The 17,939-nt window shown below is 45.2% G+C and overlaps 1 protein-coding gene across 5 annotated transcripts in view; it reads right to left on the reverse strand.

Annotated features, from left to right (window-relative positions):
* The window catches only part of PIP4K2A (phosphatidylinositol-5-phosphate 4-kinase type 2 alpha), a 181,839-nt gene that overhangs the window by 58,215 nt on the left and 105,685 nt on the right, over window positions 1-17,939 (reverse strand). For all 5 annotated transcript variants that reach the window (XM_004014221.6, XM_060397330.1, XM_060397332.1 and 2 more), the window contains 2 exons: window positions 13,952-14,049; window positions 12,168-12,264 (listed from right to left, as the gene is read on the reverse strand). In XM_004014221.6, the coding sequence (XP_004014270.1) occupies window positions 12,168-12,264; window positions 13,952-14,049 (195 nt within the window). The remainder of the gene's footprint in view (window positions 1-12,167; window positions 12,265-13,951; window positions 14,050-17,939) is intronic.

Consider the following 17,939-nt stretch of genomic DNA (forward strand, 5'->3'; position numbering starts at 1 on the left):
CAGCAGGGGCACGATAATGGCTCAAGACACGGAAACAAGGCGTCAGAGGCGGCAGCTGTTCTCGGGAGTTCTGCGAGAACGAGTGGATGGGCATGGTACATACAGTGAACAGCCTGCTATCTAGAAACCGAAATTCCTCAGTGTCCTCTATTTTGTCACAAAGGAAGAGCGAACCACAGCATCATACTTGTCCACACACTTGGACAAGTCTGGGAAGCCAAGAGGAGAAAGAGGTCACAGCCAGGGAGTGACCTCCAGACCCCAAAGGGTCTCCTTATGCTTAAATAAACCTCATAGTCACAGAGCATGACAGCTGGGGGCAACCTTGGAGTCTGTTTCAAACCACTCAATTTACAGAGCAGAAAACAGAGGCCCAGAGAGCAGAAACCACTTGCTTGAGACCTGAGTGGGTCAGGGTCCGTGGAGGGCCTTGCAGAGGCCTCTGCCTCCTGTTTGAACACGTGTCTGGAGGGCATTAGGACGGACTATTACCATAGATTTTTCTGCGGTGACAAACACCTTCTCACCATAATATAACGCCTGAGCCAGCTGGCACAAGGACAAACCTGTCTTTGTTCTTCACATTTGCCAAGTAAAATGTGTAAAAATACCATCAGTAACAGCCTCAATGCTAATACAGCCCAGAATCCTCAATTTAGGCTTTTATTAACATGTGACAAACCTCTCCTGACTTCTCCTAGGAAAATCATTACTTGGCTTTCTCTGAGATGGATAGGAAACGGGGCTGTCTTCTCTCTCAGCAAGAGCTGAGACAGATGTGTTTTGAAGCAAGGCTTAAGGCCAGGAGAAGTATGCGCGCTGAGCCCCGGGCTGAGAGTCAATCTGTGCTGCAGAGAGACAGGGCTGGTGCTCAGTAATGTGTCCTAAGGTCCTGTAGACGGTGGTGACAACGTCAGTCCTATGAACTCTTTACATTTCCAACCACGTGGCACAGTTCATCATGTCTGTTTTAATTAGTTCACGTGTTCTAAGAATTGCTGGAGGTCTGCTTTCTCTCTGGATCAGTGGCTTAATCTCTAGAAAACTGTCCCATTCTCCTCCTTTCCCTGCTTACAACCACAATGCCAAGAATGCCAAGGCTGAATGGAATAGGAATAGTCTTTAACACCGGGGATGCTCTGGGTCACTCTCTACGATACTAAAACAAGCAAATAGGAAACAAAATAAAAGGAAAAAATTTGCAAGTCAGGACACAATTTATGTGGAAGAGCGAAGTTCTAGCTGAAAGTAACATTTAACCCCCTAGTTTAAAAAGCCAAGTCTGAGACGAAGATCTCATCAGTCCAAAAGCCTCCAAAGCACTAAGGCTGTGGTTGGTTTAATCTTCGTCAAGATAATTCCCATTTCCAACTTAAATATTTATTCTTGGAAACCTTCACCCTTACCTATCTGTCTTTATGAGAAAATTACCCAGTGAAATCTACCTAAGGTTTGGAGATGCCCACTCTCTTCAGAAAACAAATTCCTCGTCATGGACAGACCTTAGGGAGTTCTGTTTTCTTGGAATAAGGTGACATTTTACAAACTCAAAATTGAGATTCTGAACCTCTCAGTTCAAAAGTGTCAAGTACAAAGCAAAGTGAGGATTCGAGGCCAAAGTCACAATACGAAGACAACGCATGTGGAAGTGAAACCTTCCAGGGGTCTTCTGAAACATCCTCTACAAATCTAGAAGCCATCAGAAGAACAGACATTCGAAACCCCTGCTGTACACACTCAGCAGAAGGTTCCAAACATCAAAACTGCCTGTGTTACATTTACTTTATTCATACTCTCATTTAGTTTATCTTTATTTTCTCAGATTCATGTTGTCATGAGGAGAGGTCTGATGACCCTTCAGCACGGATACTGAAGCTAGAAGACAGCATAACATGGTATTAGACACTGGAGCTTTCAGTTAAGACTGAGTGATTTTGGACAAGTTATTTAAGCTCTTCTTGCCTCAGTTTCCATTGTAGAAAGGTAGTCATGACAGAATCATCACCATTAAAAGTTTTCCTGGGGGTTAAATGAGGTTAAGACAAAAATTTTGATAACAGTGTCTGGAATAGTAGTAATTCTTAATGGTACTATTAAGAATGGTAGCTATTATTATAAATAGCAAATTTCAACTTGGAAGACATTTAGAGATACAGCTCAATAATAACAAATTACTCTGTAATTTGGTAAGCCAAAAATGAAGGACTTATAGAATGGGCTCTTCTAGTTGGCTTTTCCTTTTTCTTTTGGCTGCACGGTTTATGGGATCTTAGTTCCCCACCCAGGGATTGAACCCGTGCCCCCAGCAACGGAGCCTTAACCACTGGCCTGCCAGGAAAGTCGCTCCAGTTAACTCTTGATTCCACCCTGGCCAAGCCTTTGGTTGTGTACCCAGTGAAAATCAAGAACCACATCCTTGCCACTCTCATACTGTCCATTTCATGGCTTACTTTCTACAGCCCTCTGTAAGAACCAGTTGCAGTTTGAAAAAGAGAATTTAAAGCATTTTACACAGAGAATTTTCAAGTTGAAAATTCCTACCCTGCACGGTTATACATGGCTCCTGCTCCGCTTCTGGCATCCTCTCCAACCAAAGGGCAGGAAGGACAGTGGAGGAGTGAGCTGATCCTCTACAGGATGGAGCAAGCGCAGGAGCTGGGGAGACCCCTGCCTGAGGAGGAGAGGGGCAAAGCAGGCTGGCTGTTGATGCCAGCCAACTGGAAGGTACAGGACAGGGAATGTCAGGGAGCCAGACAGACTGGCCTTGGGTGACCTTGAGGTGGCAGCCAAGGCAAGAAGGGTGACCAGGGGCAGGCTAGATGAGAGCTTGAGGGGAGAGGAGGAGGTCTGGAAGAGCAATCTTGGGGTGCCGATCTGGGAAGTCATTTACGGAACGTGCTGGGCCACCACAAAATCCAGTTCGATGCAGAGCCTTAAAAGGCTTAATTCAACATTGAAAATACACACATAATAGAAATCTGCAAAGGTCTGCCCAAGCAGTGGCTCCCAGCCTTTCTTGATTACCTTTCTTTCCTCTTCAGGTTTTCAGGTCTCAGCATGTGTGGTAGAAAGAGAAGCAGTGAGAAGTTAAGGGCCATTAGGCCCCCCTCCAGTGCCCCTCCTGCTCCTTACTCTATCTGATTATCTGCTAAGACAGACAGTCGGACTTGATTGTCTCTAGGTTTCCTTCTTGCTCTACTACGAGGATTCATTAATGTGCTTCTGCTTTCAGTTTGCAGAAGCAAACAGTGATTTGCTTTCAGTTTTGGGGGACCTAATGATAAGATTTCCCTGGTAGCTCAGATGGTAAAGAATCCACCTGCAATGCAGGAGACCTGGGTTCGATCCCTGGGTAGGGAAGATCCCCTGGAGAAGGGAACTGCTACCCACTCCAGTATTCTTGCCTGAGAATGAATTCCATGGACAGACCAGGGGGTCGCAAAGAGTTGGATATGACTGAGCAACTAAGACTTTCACTTTCAATGATAAATGCACACAAATTGCTTTTATTCACTGGCTACCCTTTTCTTCTATACATTTGATAGCTGTATATTATAAAGTATGTAATGCCTCCAATTCATTTGTTCTAAATGAAAATACTTTAACACAAGCCCCATACACCAAGAAAAAGGCAGCCAAAATCAGTGGTGGAGGAGAGAAAGGTCTCATACCAAATATAAACTAATCTTAAACTCCAAACATTCTTCTTCCTTAATGGCTTTACTGAGATATAATTCATGTACCAGACAATTCACCTATTTAAAGCCTACAAATCAACGGTTTTTAGTATGATTACACAGTTAAACCACGACCACAATGAATTTTAGGACATTTTCATCAACCTCAAAAAGAAACCCTGTATCCATTAGCAGTCAGTCCCATTCCTGCCCTCTGCCCTGCCAACCCCCTCCCCCAGCCAACTAGTAAACCGCTCATCTACTTTCTTAAGAGACCTGCCTGTTCTAGACATCTCATGTAACGCAATCATCCAGGGCGCAGGCATTTGTGACTGGTCCAAACATTCTCCCTGCAAGTCCCCTGAGCACACCTATCACCCCAAAGGCCTGGTGGCAGACCCAGGCTGTGTTTGGGTGAGCAAGGTGGCATCATCGGTGCTCTCTATTCAGTCCAGTGCAGCGAACATGTGACAACAAGTCCATGCTGTTTCCTAGGATGCTGCCAGGCTTGCTGGGGAGCCAGGGATAAAATAAATGGACAAAAATAAAGTTCCAGAGTAAAGCTATTAGATGCAGGGCATGTAAGAACAGGATAACGTAGTCTGGGTGTCAGGACGATCCTGTCACTAGATAAGTAAACTCACTTTCCACCACTCCCGTTTTCTGTAGCCAAATACATCATGTATCTTAAGGAGACAGGCTGGGATCTGGGACTCTTTGCTGCAGTGTCCGCACCTGAACAAACATCTCCTCCAGCAACAGATACAAAGAAACTATAAGGGACTAAAAAATAACTGTGAGGAGTTCTGACAATTTATGAACAAGATACAAAAGGGCCCAAAACCCAACTGCCAGTTCTGAGGTGTCTGGAGCAAAACCAGGGTACTGCCCATGCGCCCTGCACAAAGTGCCACCAAGGAGTGGGCAAACCACCAGTTAACCCTCCAGCCCGACCCCTGGACCTGGTCCTGCCTGTGCCCTCCGCCCATTTCAAGGCCCAGCTCACGTGCTCTCAGGGAGCAAGCAAAGGCACCTGTTACTTGTTTCACGTTCTCAGGCGGCAACAGGAGTCCCAATAAAGACTTGCCTGCATTTAGCCTCATCAACTTCCATAGATTAAGGAGTCCAAGAACCCTCGCTGGTAGCACTGCAAAACCCCAATGCAAAACCCTCAAGACCAGCTTCAAAGCTCTAGTGCCATGTCAGACTCAACAGGAAATAAAGGAAGATGAGAGATGAAAACTCACTCTTGAATGGACTGCTTACATTTATAATTGGAAATTCATTCTCCTTTCCCTAAAGAAAGGGATTAATGATGCTTGCCTTCCTCCCCAAGCCTCTAAAAGTCTGCATTGAAGATGTTTATTTCCACAGTGGGAGGCCCAGGATCACTGGGGCCCCCAGAGGGAATGGAGGAAATGTCAATTTAATTAGCTCGTCTTTACCACCAATCTTTCTAGACATCTCATAAAAATGTCGTGATTTACCAACCATTATGGTCCCCTATCCAATTTTTAAATACCCAAGCATTTTGAACATTTAATTCTCTTGAACTACTCATATAGTCTTATAGACATTTGGTTTTTTTTTTCTTCCCCATTTTGACATGAGCTTGTAATTTGTGCTAAAAAGCATGTGTAGAAGTTTTTCTGTTTAGTCAACGGGAAAGCCACGTATAAAATCAATTCTGCCACGTTAAAACGCGTAAAGGTAGCACCTTACAGGGGAGACACGGCAATACCATGCACAAGAACCCGAGTGACAGTCACCTACTGGCCTCAGAGAGCACGGCGTTCTTCCCCCTCACTTCACAGATGAGAAAACTGAGACCTACTAGGGCTGAGTGGATGGCTTAAGTCACAGCAACCGTCACTGAAGAGCCAAGATGCAAACCAGCTTCCCAACTCCCACGAAAAATGTTCTTTCTCCCAAGCCGGGCTACCTGTTTCAGGGACCTGCCACCTGGAAGCCGGTTGCTGCCTCATTGACAACTCAGAATTATAATTACATGCCTCAAATCACACGGGCCAGGGGCCAGGAGCAAGAGCCCGGATCGGGGTGCCTTCTGGCTTTGCATTTGATGGTGTGAGTGAGCAGATGGTCCTCTGACCCCATCAGGGAGGGCAAGGCCAACACTCAAACAAGAACATCATCATCAAGGATTAAAAGCCCACTGGGTTTAAATCCTTGGATTACCCTCCTGGGGAATTTCAAAGAAAGTCTGAGCAGTGATCCCAGGCGTGGAATGGCTTTCATCGCAGAGGCGGGTGAGACACAGTGCAATTGAGCACTTATTAATAATGAAGCAACTGAGCATAAAAGGACACAGAAACGAACGGTAATGACCGGCAGAGAAAGACACTTACAGGAGCGTCTGCGTGCCGTAAGGCTGCCTTTAAAAAGCTCAGGTTGGTACCTGCCTGAGACTAAAATATGAGAGGCCTGTGTCCGAGGCAGCGTCCGACCTGGACAGGAGCTCCCTGGGTGGAAGTGACTGTCAGCGCTCGGCTGAAAATCGCAAGACTTCACCCAACATGAGTTCAGGAATGGAAAACGAGGGCTCACAGCCAGCCTGAGTTGCCAGGTAGGGCAATTTGGGATGGGGCAGGAATTGATTCAACGCTTAAGAAGCAACAAAAAAAGCATATGAAAAACACCCAAGAGTGCTGATGGGCCGGGAGGGAGTTTTCCCAAAAGTCTATTCAGAGACCTGTTCAAACTGAGGGCTGATGGGCGCCCTTTGATTTTCAGCCCAGGCAGAATTTCTGTCCGATGTTCGTTGTGAGGTTCGTGGTCACTAAGCTGAGAGGCCAATACATGCAAGGAGAAGCTGTGAAAGAGCGGGCAGGGCAAACCCAAGAGATGACAGGCAGTTACACAGGAATAAAAGAGCTTGCCTGACTCGAGTCAGCAAACTCGCAGTGCAGACAGGACGAGAACCACTGTGTCTTTCACCCCCAGATCTGGGCCTCTGTGCTTGACCCCAATCCCGGGATGCCCAACTACATGCTGACTAGCCTCACACAGGCACCTCTAGGTCACCTCCACATTCACAGGCTAAAAACTCACTTCCTCTCTCCCTCCCCCATGCCCACACTTCCCTCCCCTGTTGACTGGCAGCCCCCACGCTCCTGCTTTCTCAGGGTCTGACACCTTGGCTCCTGTCCTTTGATCCCGGGCTTTCCCTTCTCCCCATCCTGTGAAGCTGCTCTCAGCTCAACCCTGTCTGTGCCAAGTGCCCTCGTTCAGGCCTCTTAACTCATTGGGATATTTCATAGCTTCCTAATTTCTCTACCTCCCTTTGATGCATTCTACACGTAACCACCTCGATTTGCTTTTAGAAAATCAAGATGTCATCATATTACTCCCCTGTGTAACATCCAGTGCTGGGGCTTCCCTGGTGGTCCAGTGGTTAAGAATCTGCCTGGCAATGAAAGGGACATGGGCTCGGTGCCTGATTGGGGAACTAAGATCCCACGTGCCACAGAGCAACTAAGCTCTCATGCACTGCAACTGCTGAACCCCAGCTCCGAAACAAGAGAAGCCGCTGCAATGAGAAGCCCTCGCGTCGCAACTAGAGAGTAGCCCCCACTCACCGCAACTAGAGAAAAGCCTGGGTGCAGCGATGAAGACCCACCACGGACAAAAAAATATAAGTAAATCTTAAAAAAGAAAAATCCTCAGGGCTGCTCTTGGGCTGGAGAATCCAGTGGCGCTCTTTTTCCCAGTTCCCAGTTTGAGTTCCCTTTTTCCTCTCCACTAGCCCACCACCATCTGGCTCTGGCCTCCGCATTCTGGTGCAGAGGCTCGTTTCTCCCAGGAATTTCCCCTCAGCCCTTCCTCCCTTTCTTCCTCAAATGTTTCTTAACTGTCCAGAGCCAGGCTGGTGCTCACCCCTGTACCTGCAAACCTGGTAGACAAGCTACACTCAGCTTCCACCTTCAGACAGTTTCAGTCATTGGGAAAACTACAACCACCATGATAGACTTGAGAGATAACGGTAGAATTTTTCCCCAAGTTTAGTACATATTACAGGTCTTTGACACTTGAGAATTTTGAGCTGGAACAAGTTTAATAAAATGTTAGCTTTTAAAATTAGAATCCTGTTACCAATACAAAGAGGAAAACACATCAAATGCGAATAATAAGAGATTCTAATTCAGGAGACTCAGCAGAGGAAAAGCAAGCCTGGTATTATCCTTCACAAAGAGCCAGAGGGCTGGGTTTCTATTATGTGGTGTATTTAACATTAACTGCACCATTGCTCGGAGAAGGCAATGGCACCCCACTCCAGTACTCTTGCCTGGAAAATCCCATGGATGGAGGAGCCTGGTAGGCTACAGTCCATGGGGTCACGAAGAGTTGGACACAACTGAGTGACTTCACTTTCACTTTTCACTTTCATGCATGGGAGAAGGCAATGGCAACCCACTCCAGTGTTCTTGCCTGGAGAATCCCAGGGATGGGGGAACCTGTGGGCCGCCATCTATGGGGTCGCACAGAGTCGAATATGAGTGAAGCGACTTAGCAGCAGCAGCACCATTGTAACCCTGCCTAACTTTTTGGTTTCCACTGGGCAATCCTCTTCTGCAGCTCAGAAATTTTAACTGAAGTCTGCAGCTGACTTGCTAGGCTTGTCATTGACAGGCTCCGGTACTCAGAGACTGCAAAGAGGGATGATGTTCTTCTTTCTCGAAGAACATTAACAATCAAGACATCTAGGTTTCTGTAAATCTCACCAGCATCCATTACAGAATCTGTCATGTAATGTTTTTTTTCAAAAGGAACTTGCTCATCCTTTCTCTTCCTCTGCATTCCCTATGTCTATCACAGAGCCCGACACACAGTAGGTGCAAATAAACACACTGAGTTGATCATTGTGCATGAAAACACCCACCTATGGGGACTAGAGCTTAAAGCGGCAGAGATCAAAGAAACAAAAACTATAGCAACAGTAATGGTGGAGGCTTCTGGGAGAACATTCATCTTGAAAGACATCTTAAAAGAATGATCATGGAGAGACATTGTCCCAACAATGATCAGAAGAATATATATCAACTCTGAGCGTATCACAAACCAAAGTAATTTTAACAAGCACTAACAAGTTGGAGAAAGTTCTGAATCTGGAAGCCCTGGGCATACATACACGCACACGCACACACACAGGTTTACATATGTATGTTAAGTGATACTCTCGTTAATAATGAGTGTTCTAGAACAGTTGCTTGACTTTAACAGCAGGAAGGAACTGTTTTTTAAAAGACATGCAAAGAATCAAAACCAAAGGAAAGACAAAAAATGTTTATGGAGATAGCAGGGAAGCTTCTCAGTTTTAGAAGCTGGCTGGGAGGTCAGTTGTTTAATCACTATGTTCTACTTTGATCAGATGGATTGATACTGACCTGTTTTCAGGTGCAGCAAAAGGCATTTACAAACACAAGGCAGGTGGTGAACACATGCGTTTGATTTAACATGAAGGTTTGAATGTGAGCTGGATGGTGGGCTCCCTTACTACACATAGATTTAAGTCCTCTGTCCAAAAAGCAAGCACTTCAGAAAAATAAACACAGCAAGGCAACGGGAACACGGAGGGGCCTGGGCCCCTCGGGCAATCCAGAGTCTCCAAAAGACAAGGAGACTTCGGATCATTGACCCCACTTTCCAAACCAGACTGGGAAAAGAGAGTTCAGTTTGATACTAGGTGACAACTGATAACTGTTACCTGTTCTGGCCACAACGAATGAAGTGTCTCAGGAGAAGTGACTCCACAACAGAGGAGCTGACACGACCTCCCCTCCAGTCCGGACCCCAGGCGGCGCTGCCGCCCCCGCCCCCGACCCCACCCACGTGCAAGCTGCGCCACCGCCCCGCCCCCAAACACACACGTGCAATGAGGCACCGCCACCCCACGACGTGCATGCAGCACCTCTGCGTGCCAGGCTAGGTGTATGCAGGCGCCCGGAGGCACCAACCCAGAGCCAGAGTTGGCACAAGTTCCTCCCCTTTTCCAAACCGAGTAGGCAATACAGTGGGTTGAGCCTCACGTATAAGATCTTATCTTCAGTTAGGGGCCCTGCCCCGGCTGAAAGTATTTTAAGAGGTACAGACATTGAGAAACGAGCCCAGAAACGGGGAGGGAGGCCTGAACCCTCGGCCCTCCCTACCTGCTGATTCCGAAACCGCAGAGTCCACCAACCGCAATTCAACCCGCAGTAGGTGGAATCCGTGGGTGCGGAGGAACTGCACATATCCGGTTCACGGAAATTACTTTAAACACCCGCTTAAAAAAAAAATACAGTTGCCAAAGAGAAAGCAGCAATCTAAATGCCAAAAGCACCAAACATGGCTGAGGGAAGGAGTGGTGTTCAAATGATTAATTACACTCACACTGGTTTTCCCTTGTACTGATCTCTCAGGCTAAGAGCTTAACAGGCTTGCCAATTAGTTACATGTGAATCACCCTCCAGTTGCCTAATCTGCCTTCAAAGTTTGTACTCAGCTATTTGCCCTTACTTAAATTCAACTTACACGGTTTTGTTTTTAGGGAGAAGAGAGAGGGAAACCAGCCTCCTGTCCTAATATTTCAGCAACTAAGGATCTAATGGGTCCCTTTTAGATTTCATTTAACAGAGCTGGTTCTCAGAAGAAATATGACTTCATTGTGGTAATGAGTTAAGGAATCTAACAAGATCCTGTTGCATTGGCCCTGAAAGTCAGTTTCTATGAAATGCCAGTGTAGCTATTAAAAAAAAATTTTTTTTTAAAGGGGGGAAGGTGAACAAAGGAAGAAACACACTTGAATGCAGCGTCAGAGAGGAGATTTTCTTAGGAAGTCAGTCATCAGTTGTTATTCTTTCTGAAGTACACAGTTTATTTTCACATGGCCTCTTGAAATGTGGTTAACAGTTCTTAAATAATGGAGACTTATTCCTTTTCATTTTATATGAAATATATTCTACATACATATATATATCTTCTAATATATTACTATTCCAAAATTTATCCTTTAAAGGTGACTTGCTTTTGCAGCAGTAAATGTCAAGTCCAAGTGTGACTGAAGTTCTTGCTCTCTTACACACGAAGCCCACACATGAATGCTGGCTCCACCTCAGTTTTTAAAAGCAAACCTCGTGACCACATCCTCCCTGCAGGCTTCCCCTCCACCCTCTCTGGGGTGCACTGGAGCCTCTGCTCAGAACCTGGGCCTCTAGGGAACCTGGGCCTGGTCCACAGAGGAGGGAATGTCACCCGCAGCCTGGCCAGTGTTGTGTGTGTGTGTGTGTGTCTGTCTGTCTGTGTGTGTGTGCTAAGTCGATTCAGTTGTGTCCAAATCTGTGCAACTCTATGGACTCTAGCCCACCAGGCTCCTCTGTCCGTGGCAAGAATACTGGAGTGGGTTGTCACATCCTCCTCCAGGGGACCTTCCCAGCCTAGGGATCCTTTTTCAAAACATGGTGGCTTTAGGCTTCTCAGGCGTGAATGAGCCTATGAGAAATTCTTGAAAACTTTCAACAGTGGGACAGGACGGGAAGGCCACAGATGTATAGCAAAGTCTATTAACTAAGCTTGATTTGCCTTGGGGACCTATTATTTAAGAGAAAGTACGGGATAAGCTCTGTCAATATTCACCTTGCAAGGTCACCCAGGGAATAGGACGCGTGATGCAGGATAAGTTAGAATTTCTGGTTTGGGGCAAATGAGAGAAAGTGTTTACTAGATTTAAAATAAATCGGTACAGGAATTCTCAGCAGTCCAGTCCTTAGGACTGCACACTTTGACTGCCAAGGGTGGGGTTCCATCCCTGGTCAAGGAACTAGGATCCCACAAGCCACGTGGTGTGGCCAAAAAGTAGAAATTAATTAATTGATTACATTTAACAAGTCAGTATTCACACAATAAAATGACTGGACTGTCATAAAAGACCAGGAAGCAGCCCTGGTATCTCCTGACTTAGATTTCTGCTCTTAAAAAAAAATCCTTGGCCTTTATGAATCTGGCCGGCTCTCTGAAAATCAGGTAACTGATGCCAGGTGTGCTTTCAGGAGAAATGGCCGTGCGTCAGCAGGTCCAAGAGCCCACGACTCAATTTTAGAAGTCAAAATTGACAACTGGGCAAACATGGGGAGGAAGGCAACAGGGCACAGCTTCACGTGGCGGGGCGCAAGAGCAGGAGCTCGCAAGCACAGAAGGGTCCCACAGGCTGGCGGGCTCCGGCTGGCGACAGCGGCGCTGCTGTCACACAACCTTTCTGCACCGCAGGGCCCTATGGGGGCCTCGGAAAAAATGCAATGAAATTACAGTGAGATCATACTGATAACGGGCCCTAACCGAAAGAACCTCTTATTTCAGAAAGTACACTGAAAAATTCTTCTAGAAAATGAAAGTTACTATTATCTAATTACTTGACATGAAAAAAACATGAATTCTATTTTACGGAGCAAAAGGCATGAGTGAAACCCATTTGAGATAAATGTTATGAAAGCAGCTCACCTGGAAATCCTGATCATCGATTCCAAACCTCTCCCGCAGGTTACGGAAAACCATGGGGCAGTATTCCTTAAACTTGAAGTGGCTCGGCATGTTTTCTCTGAAACAGTCAGATTGTGGAATAAAGTTCAGATGGACAAACAGTGAATCTGCCACCATCCTGCTCACCTGCAGCCAATGACGTGCTTGGAGCGCCCCACCCACAGAAGGCACAGATGGGCTTCGAGCGAACTCGCTTGAACACGCTTGTGTAAGAGAACTGAGGTCTATAGCTGCTGCAATGCACAGTAAGATGCGGGGGCAGAAGGGACAGACGTTCAGGGGGACAGTAAAAGAGAGGCGAAAGGCTTGGAGAGTGAGGGAAGGGCAGCAGACACAGTACAAACCATGCCCCCCACAGGGTGGAGTGAAGTGGAAGTCCCTTGGTCTTGTCCGGCTCTTTGCGACCCCATGCACTATACAGTCCATGGAATTCTCCAGGCCAGAATACTGAAGTGGGTGGCCTTCCCCTTCACCAGGGGATCTTCCCAATCCAGGGATCGAACCCATGTCTCCCGCATTGCAGGCAGATTCTTTATCAGCTGAGCCACAAGGGAAGCCCTCTAATGGGTTACCTTCTGACTAAAGCTTACAAAACAAGACCTTCTCTCACTCCTGGCTCAACCTGTTTTATCTTTTATGTAAATATCGAGTTCTAAATTCACATGGAAAGATTCCCCTCAAAAGGTCAACCTTTAAAGAGCATTATGAGAATAATTAACACAGCAGCTTCACGTTAGAACATGGCCCTATTAAGAAATTTCACAGTTGATCCTCACGTGAGAGAGATTTCTCTGGGGTTCATCCCACTCATTCAGAATTGCTTCCTCCTTTTTGTTCACACATGCACACATACACACACCCCTCTATCGTGGTACTCTGTACATACGACAGGAAATGATAGTAATTTGTACATGTGTCCATTTTCAATCACTTGCCTGACTGTGAACACCCTGAGGGCAGAGTAGTCTTTTAAAAAAAAAAAAAAAATTTTTTTTTAAGATTTTTTTTTTTTGGTGTGGACCATTTTTAAAGTCTTTAAAAAAAAGTTACCAAATTTTGTTACAATATTGCTTCTTTTTATAGGTTTTGATTTTTTGGCCTTGAGGCATGTAGGACTGTCAGCTCCCTGACCAGGGATCGAACTTGTGCCCCTTGCATTGGAAGGCAAAGTCCCATCCATGGGCCACCAGGGAAGTCTCAGGGCAGGATATTTCTTATCCATCCCTGTATGTCCGGCTGTCAGTGTAGTGCCACAGAAGGTGCTCCCTAATGATGTCTAAAATGACATTCAAAAGAGGGAGAAATAGTCTCGATGCCCAACATGGCTTCCAATTACATTTTTTAAAAATGCACCTTAATTCCTTATTGTTCTAGGAAGCAGTCATTTCTGTTCATGAAGGAATCATCAGCAGAGTTTTGTGTAAGGTCTATAGCTGAGGTCTATAGCTGCTAAAAAAAAATTCCAAGCAATTTTCAGCTTCAAACATTTAAATTGTAATGAGAATATCACTTTTAACATATAAGATATTCATAGAGAACAATATGCCATATGGCAAAAAGATATTACCCAAGGGGGCCTGCTGTTGCTTCTCTGAAAATGACAGATGGTTATGTTTATCACAGGATTAACTTCATCAGCAAAACTTTACTCCCACCCATTGAAAAATAATGTGATTACAGAAATTCACAAAAACCATACTCCTGGCAGCCACGTCAGTTCTACAAAAGGTCGTGCTTGTACTTACTTGTTAAAAAGGTGATTGTCCACCTTTATCTTTGAATAGGCTTTGAAGTCATCTGGCATCAACATAACAGGGATTTGAACATGGCTCAGTTCATTGATCTAGGAAAACAAAATAAACGGCACAGGTTGTTAGCATCTAGGTGGGAAGCACTTATCTTGAACACTTCATTTACCAAGGAAACCTGGTGGATGCTCGCCCCTCCCAGACCACTTTCCTCCCTGCTCCCATCCTGCAGCGGCTTCCCTCGCTCTCTCCTATGCCACCACCATGGTCTCCCACCTCACACCCAGCTCCGGCTTCCCCTGCTCATCCCTGCCTGGCACCGGCCTCCAGGATGGCAGGGGCAAGAGAGGGGTTCTGGGGGTGAACCCTCACAGCCAGCTGTCCCGGCTCCTCTCTATCCATCTTCCCACGTCCTCTCCAGAGCCTCAACCCAGAGCTCCTTTGATCACATGTCAGGGCAACTTCCCTCTGTAAATACTACCTGAGAAAGAGGGCCTTTTAATTTCTGATATAAATATTTGTGGAGGGACTTCTTTTGTTGGTTGTCCAGTGGCTAAGATTTCCGGTTCCCAATGCAGGGGACCTGGGTTGATCCCTGGTCCGGGAACTAGAACCCACCTGCCGCAATGAACATCGAAGACCCTGGGTGCCGCAACAAAGACCCAGCACAGCCACATAAAGAAAGAATTTGTTGAATTAGTGGATATGACTATTTCTTTATACTTTGGAGGTACTTAAAAGGTACACTGTCATCCATGCAGTCTTTACATTTCTTATGGGACCTAATTTAAAAATAAATATTAGGGTTAGGGTAAATTCCTGGTAAATTCCTCTTCTGAATTTACCAGAAGAGGAAACTTCAGGAAGAAAAGAAAAGAAACATATGGCCATGGGATTAGATGACAGGGAAGTGGGTTGGACAGGGGTCAAGACAAAGGCACACCTTTATGTGGTTACAGAGAATAAGAGGTTAATCATCTTGGTTTACATTCCCATGAATGGCTAGGACAGCTTTTGACACCTGACTGAAAAAGCTGAACCTTCTCTTGGTTAATTATTTCTGTATTTAGCTCCTAAGTGATAACTCCCTGGTTACTAGTAATAAAAATCATGTTAAAGGTTTATGGGTTCAGTCATTAAGTTTGCAACCCCATGGACTGCAGGCTTCCCTGTCCTTCACTGTCTCTTGGAGTTTGCTCAAATACATGTCCATTGAGTTGGTGATGCTACCTAACTATCTCCTCCTCTGCCACCCTCTTCTCATTGCCTTCAATCTTTCCCAGCATTAGGCCCTTTTCCAATGAGTTAACTCTTCCCATCAGGTGGCCAAAGTACTGGAGTTTCAGCATCAGTCCTCCCAATGAATATTCAGAGTTGATGTTCTTTAGGATTGACTGGTTTGATCTCTTTGCAATCCAAGGGACTCTTAAGGGTCTTCTCCAGCACCACAGTTCGAAAGTATCAATTCTTCGGCGCTTGGTCTTCTTTATGGTCCAGCTCTCACATCTGTACATAACTACTAGAAAAACCATAGCTTTGACTCTATGGACCTTTGTCAGCAAAGTGATATCTTTGCAAAGTAAATGGAAGATGCATGGCAGGGGTTCTTAGTTTCAAAAAAAAAAAGGCAAAATGAGTTTCTTGATACATCAGAGTTGTTAATCCATTGCTGGGTTCATAGAAAGTACAGGAAATTGTTAAGACTCGCTCCTTCCCCTAAAGTGAGTTTAATCCATAGGGCATGTGGAGACCATTAAGTAAGCCTGAAAGGAGGGGCTTCCGTGAAGATAAATGCCAATTTCAAAGTTTGGGTTGAAGGATAGCTGGGGAGCTCAGCCCAAGACTGCAGCACTAAACTAGAACTCTCGAAGGAAGCAAAAGTGGTCCCAACGGCCAGGGGAAATAAATGCAAACGGTGCGTGGAAGAAAGCACTCCTAACACAGTCCTTCAGGATTCCCACAGATGAAGTGCAATCAAACTTGGGGGCCCAAAGAAATGAGAGTTAACAGAAAACTGATATTATGTTCAAGACTTCAGCTAGTAGAACAATCAGATACAGAATGGAAAATTAAGGCTATGTACAAAATGTGTGAAGAAGGGACTTCCCTGGTGGTCCAGTGGATAAGACTCCGAGCTTCCAATTCTGGGGGCATGGGTTCGATCCCTGGACAGGGAACTAAGATCCTACATGCTGTGTGTCACAGTCAAAAATTTAAAAATAAATAAAGAATAGTGGTTATAGTGCTCATGTTCTGTTCAGGAGGAGAGGTGAGAGATTAACTGCAGATGTTAAATATTATGCCATAAGTTTAAGGGCAAACATTAAAAGAATAAGAAACACAGTGTGTAACTTCCAAACAGAAAAACAGAGTAAGGAGGGAAAACTCAGTTAAAAAAAAGGAAACACAAGCAGGAAGAAAGAAATTTTTGCACAGCAAAAGTAGGACAAATAGAAAGTTACTGATAGAAATAAATCTGGATATATACATAATCACAATAGGCATAAAGAAACTAGCAGTTAAAACTAAAAGTTGTCAAAATGAATTAAAAACTGTAAGTGATGTGCATGAGACAACTTAAAACATAAGTTGTCAAATACATCACAACTTAAGGAATAGAAAAAATATATTACATAGTACTAAAAATTGCTGGAAAGCTAGCCTAGTTTTATTAATATCAAATAAATGAATAAGACAAAAGCATTACTGAGGACAAAGAAGATCTAGACACAGTGATAAAAGGTTCAATTAGCCAGGAAGGCAAGATTCCAATGGTATAAGGACCTAATTACTCTGAGAGTATAGAGCAAAAATTGTTAGAACCTCAGGGAAAATGGGCAATCCGTTATTAAAGAGGCACATTTGCATACGCTTTTATTGATATAGTTCAGACAGACACAAAATGAAGAAAGTTAGGGGTTTAAACAACATATTGAATATCATTCACTTGGTATTTGTTGCACACCTAAAAGATGCCTGCCCTCTGGAGCTTCTGTTTTAGTGGGAAGAGTCAGAAGATAAAACAATAAACTTAGTAAACTACCATGTTAGAAACGAATGGTCTACTAGGTTAAAAGGCTATAGAAAAAGGAGAAAGAGTAGGACAGGAAAACTAGGGAATGCTCATCAGTACAGGGTGAGGGTCACTGAACTATTGAAAATAGCGTGGATTCCAGTAGGCCAAGGTTTGGAGAAGATGAGATTTAACGTGCCAGTGCAAAGGCCCTGGGGTGGGGACATGCCTGGAATGCTTGGGACAAGGAGGCCACTGTGGCTGGAACAGATTAATGAGGGGAGAGACAGTAAGAGCTGAGGTTACAGGTAAGGGGAAATGGTTTCCGAAGGGCCTTGCATGTCACTAGAAAGACTCTGGCTTTTACTCTGAGAGATATGGGAGCCCTTGCAGCTTCTGGGTGATAAAGCAATGAAATCATTTAACTCAGGGTTTAAAAAGCTCATGGGGGTGGGGCAGGGGCACAAGCATGGAAATAGGGAGACCAGTTACAAGGAAGTGTAGTAACAGCCTGGTTTTTGTTGTTGCCACTCTTGTTGTTTTGGCATGGCACGCAGGATCTTAGTTCTCTGACCAGGAATGGAACCCAGGCCGCCACCAGTGGAAGCCCAGAGTCTTAACCACTGGACCACCAGAGAATTCCTGTAATAGCCTGTTTTGGCCACGATGACAACAGTGCAGTTAGAGACGGGGAATCAGATCGTGGGTATCTACTGAAAGTAGAGACGATGTGATTTTCTGCAGTTCTGGGTCGGGGAGTGTCAGAAAGGCACTTTGGTCTAAACAGTCAGAAGATGGAGCTGCCATCAGCCAAGATGGGGAGACTTCTCACTGTGTTCCTTCTTATGCCTTTTTTAAAAATTCATTTTATTTATTTTTGGTTGAATTGAGTCTTCGTTGCTGCACTTGGACTTTCTCTAGTTTTGGCAAGCGGGGGGGCTACTCTTCATTGTGGGGTTCCGGTTTCTCACT

The sequence above is a fragment of the Ovis aries genome, chromosome 13 (assembly GCF_016772045.2).
Source record: "Ovis aries strain OAR_USU_Benz2616 breed Rambouillet chromosome 13, ARS-UI_Ramb_v3.0, whole genome shotgun sequence".
NCBI lineage: Eukaryota > Metazoa > Chordata > Mammalia > Artiodactyla > Bovidae > Ovis > Ovis aries.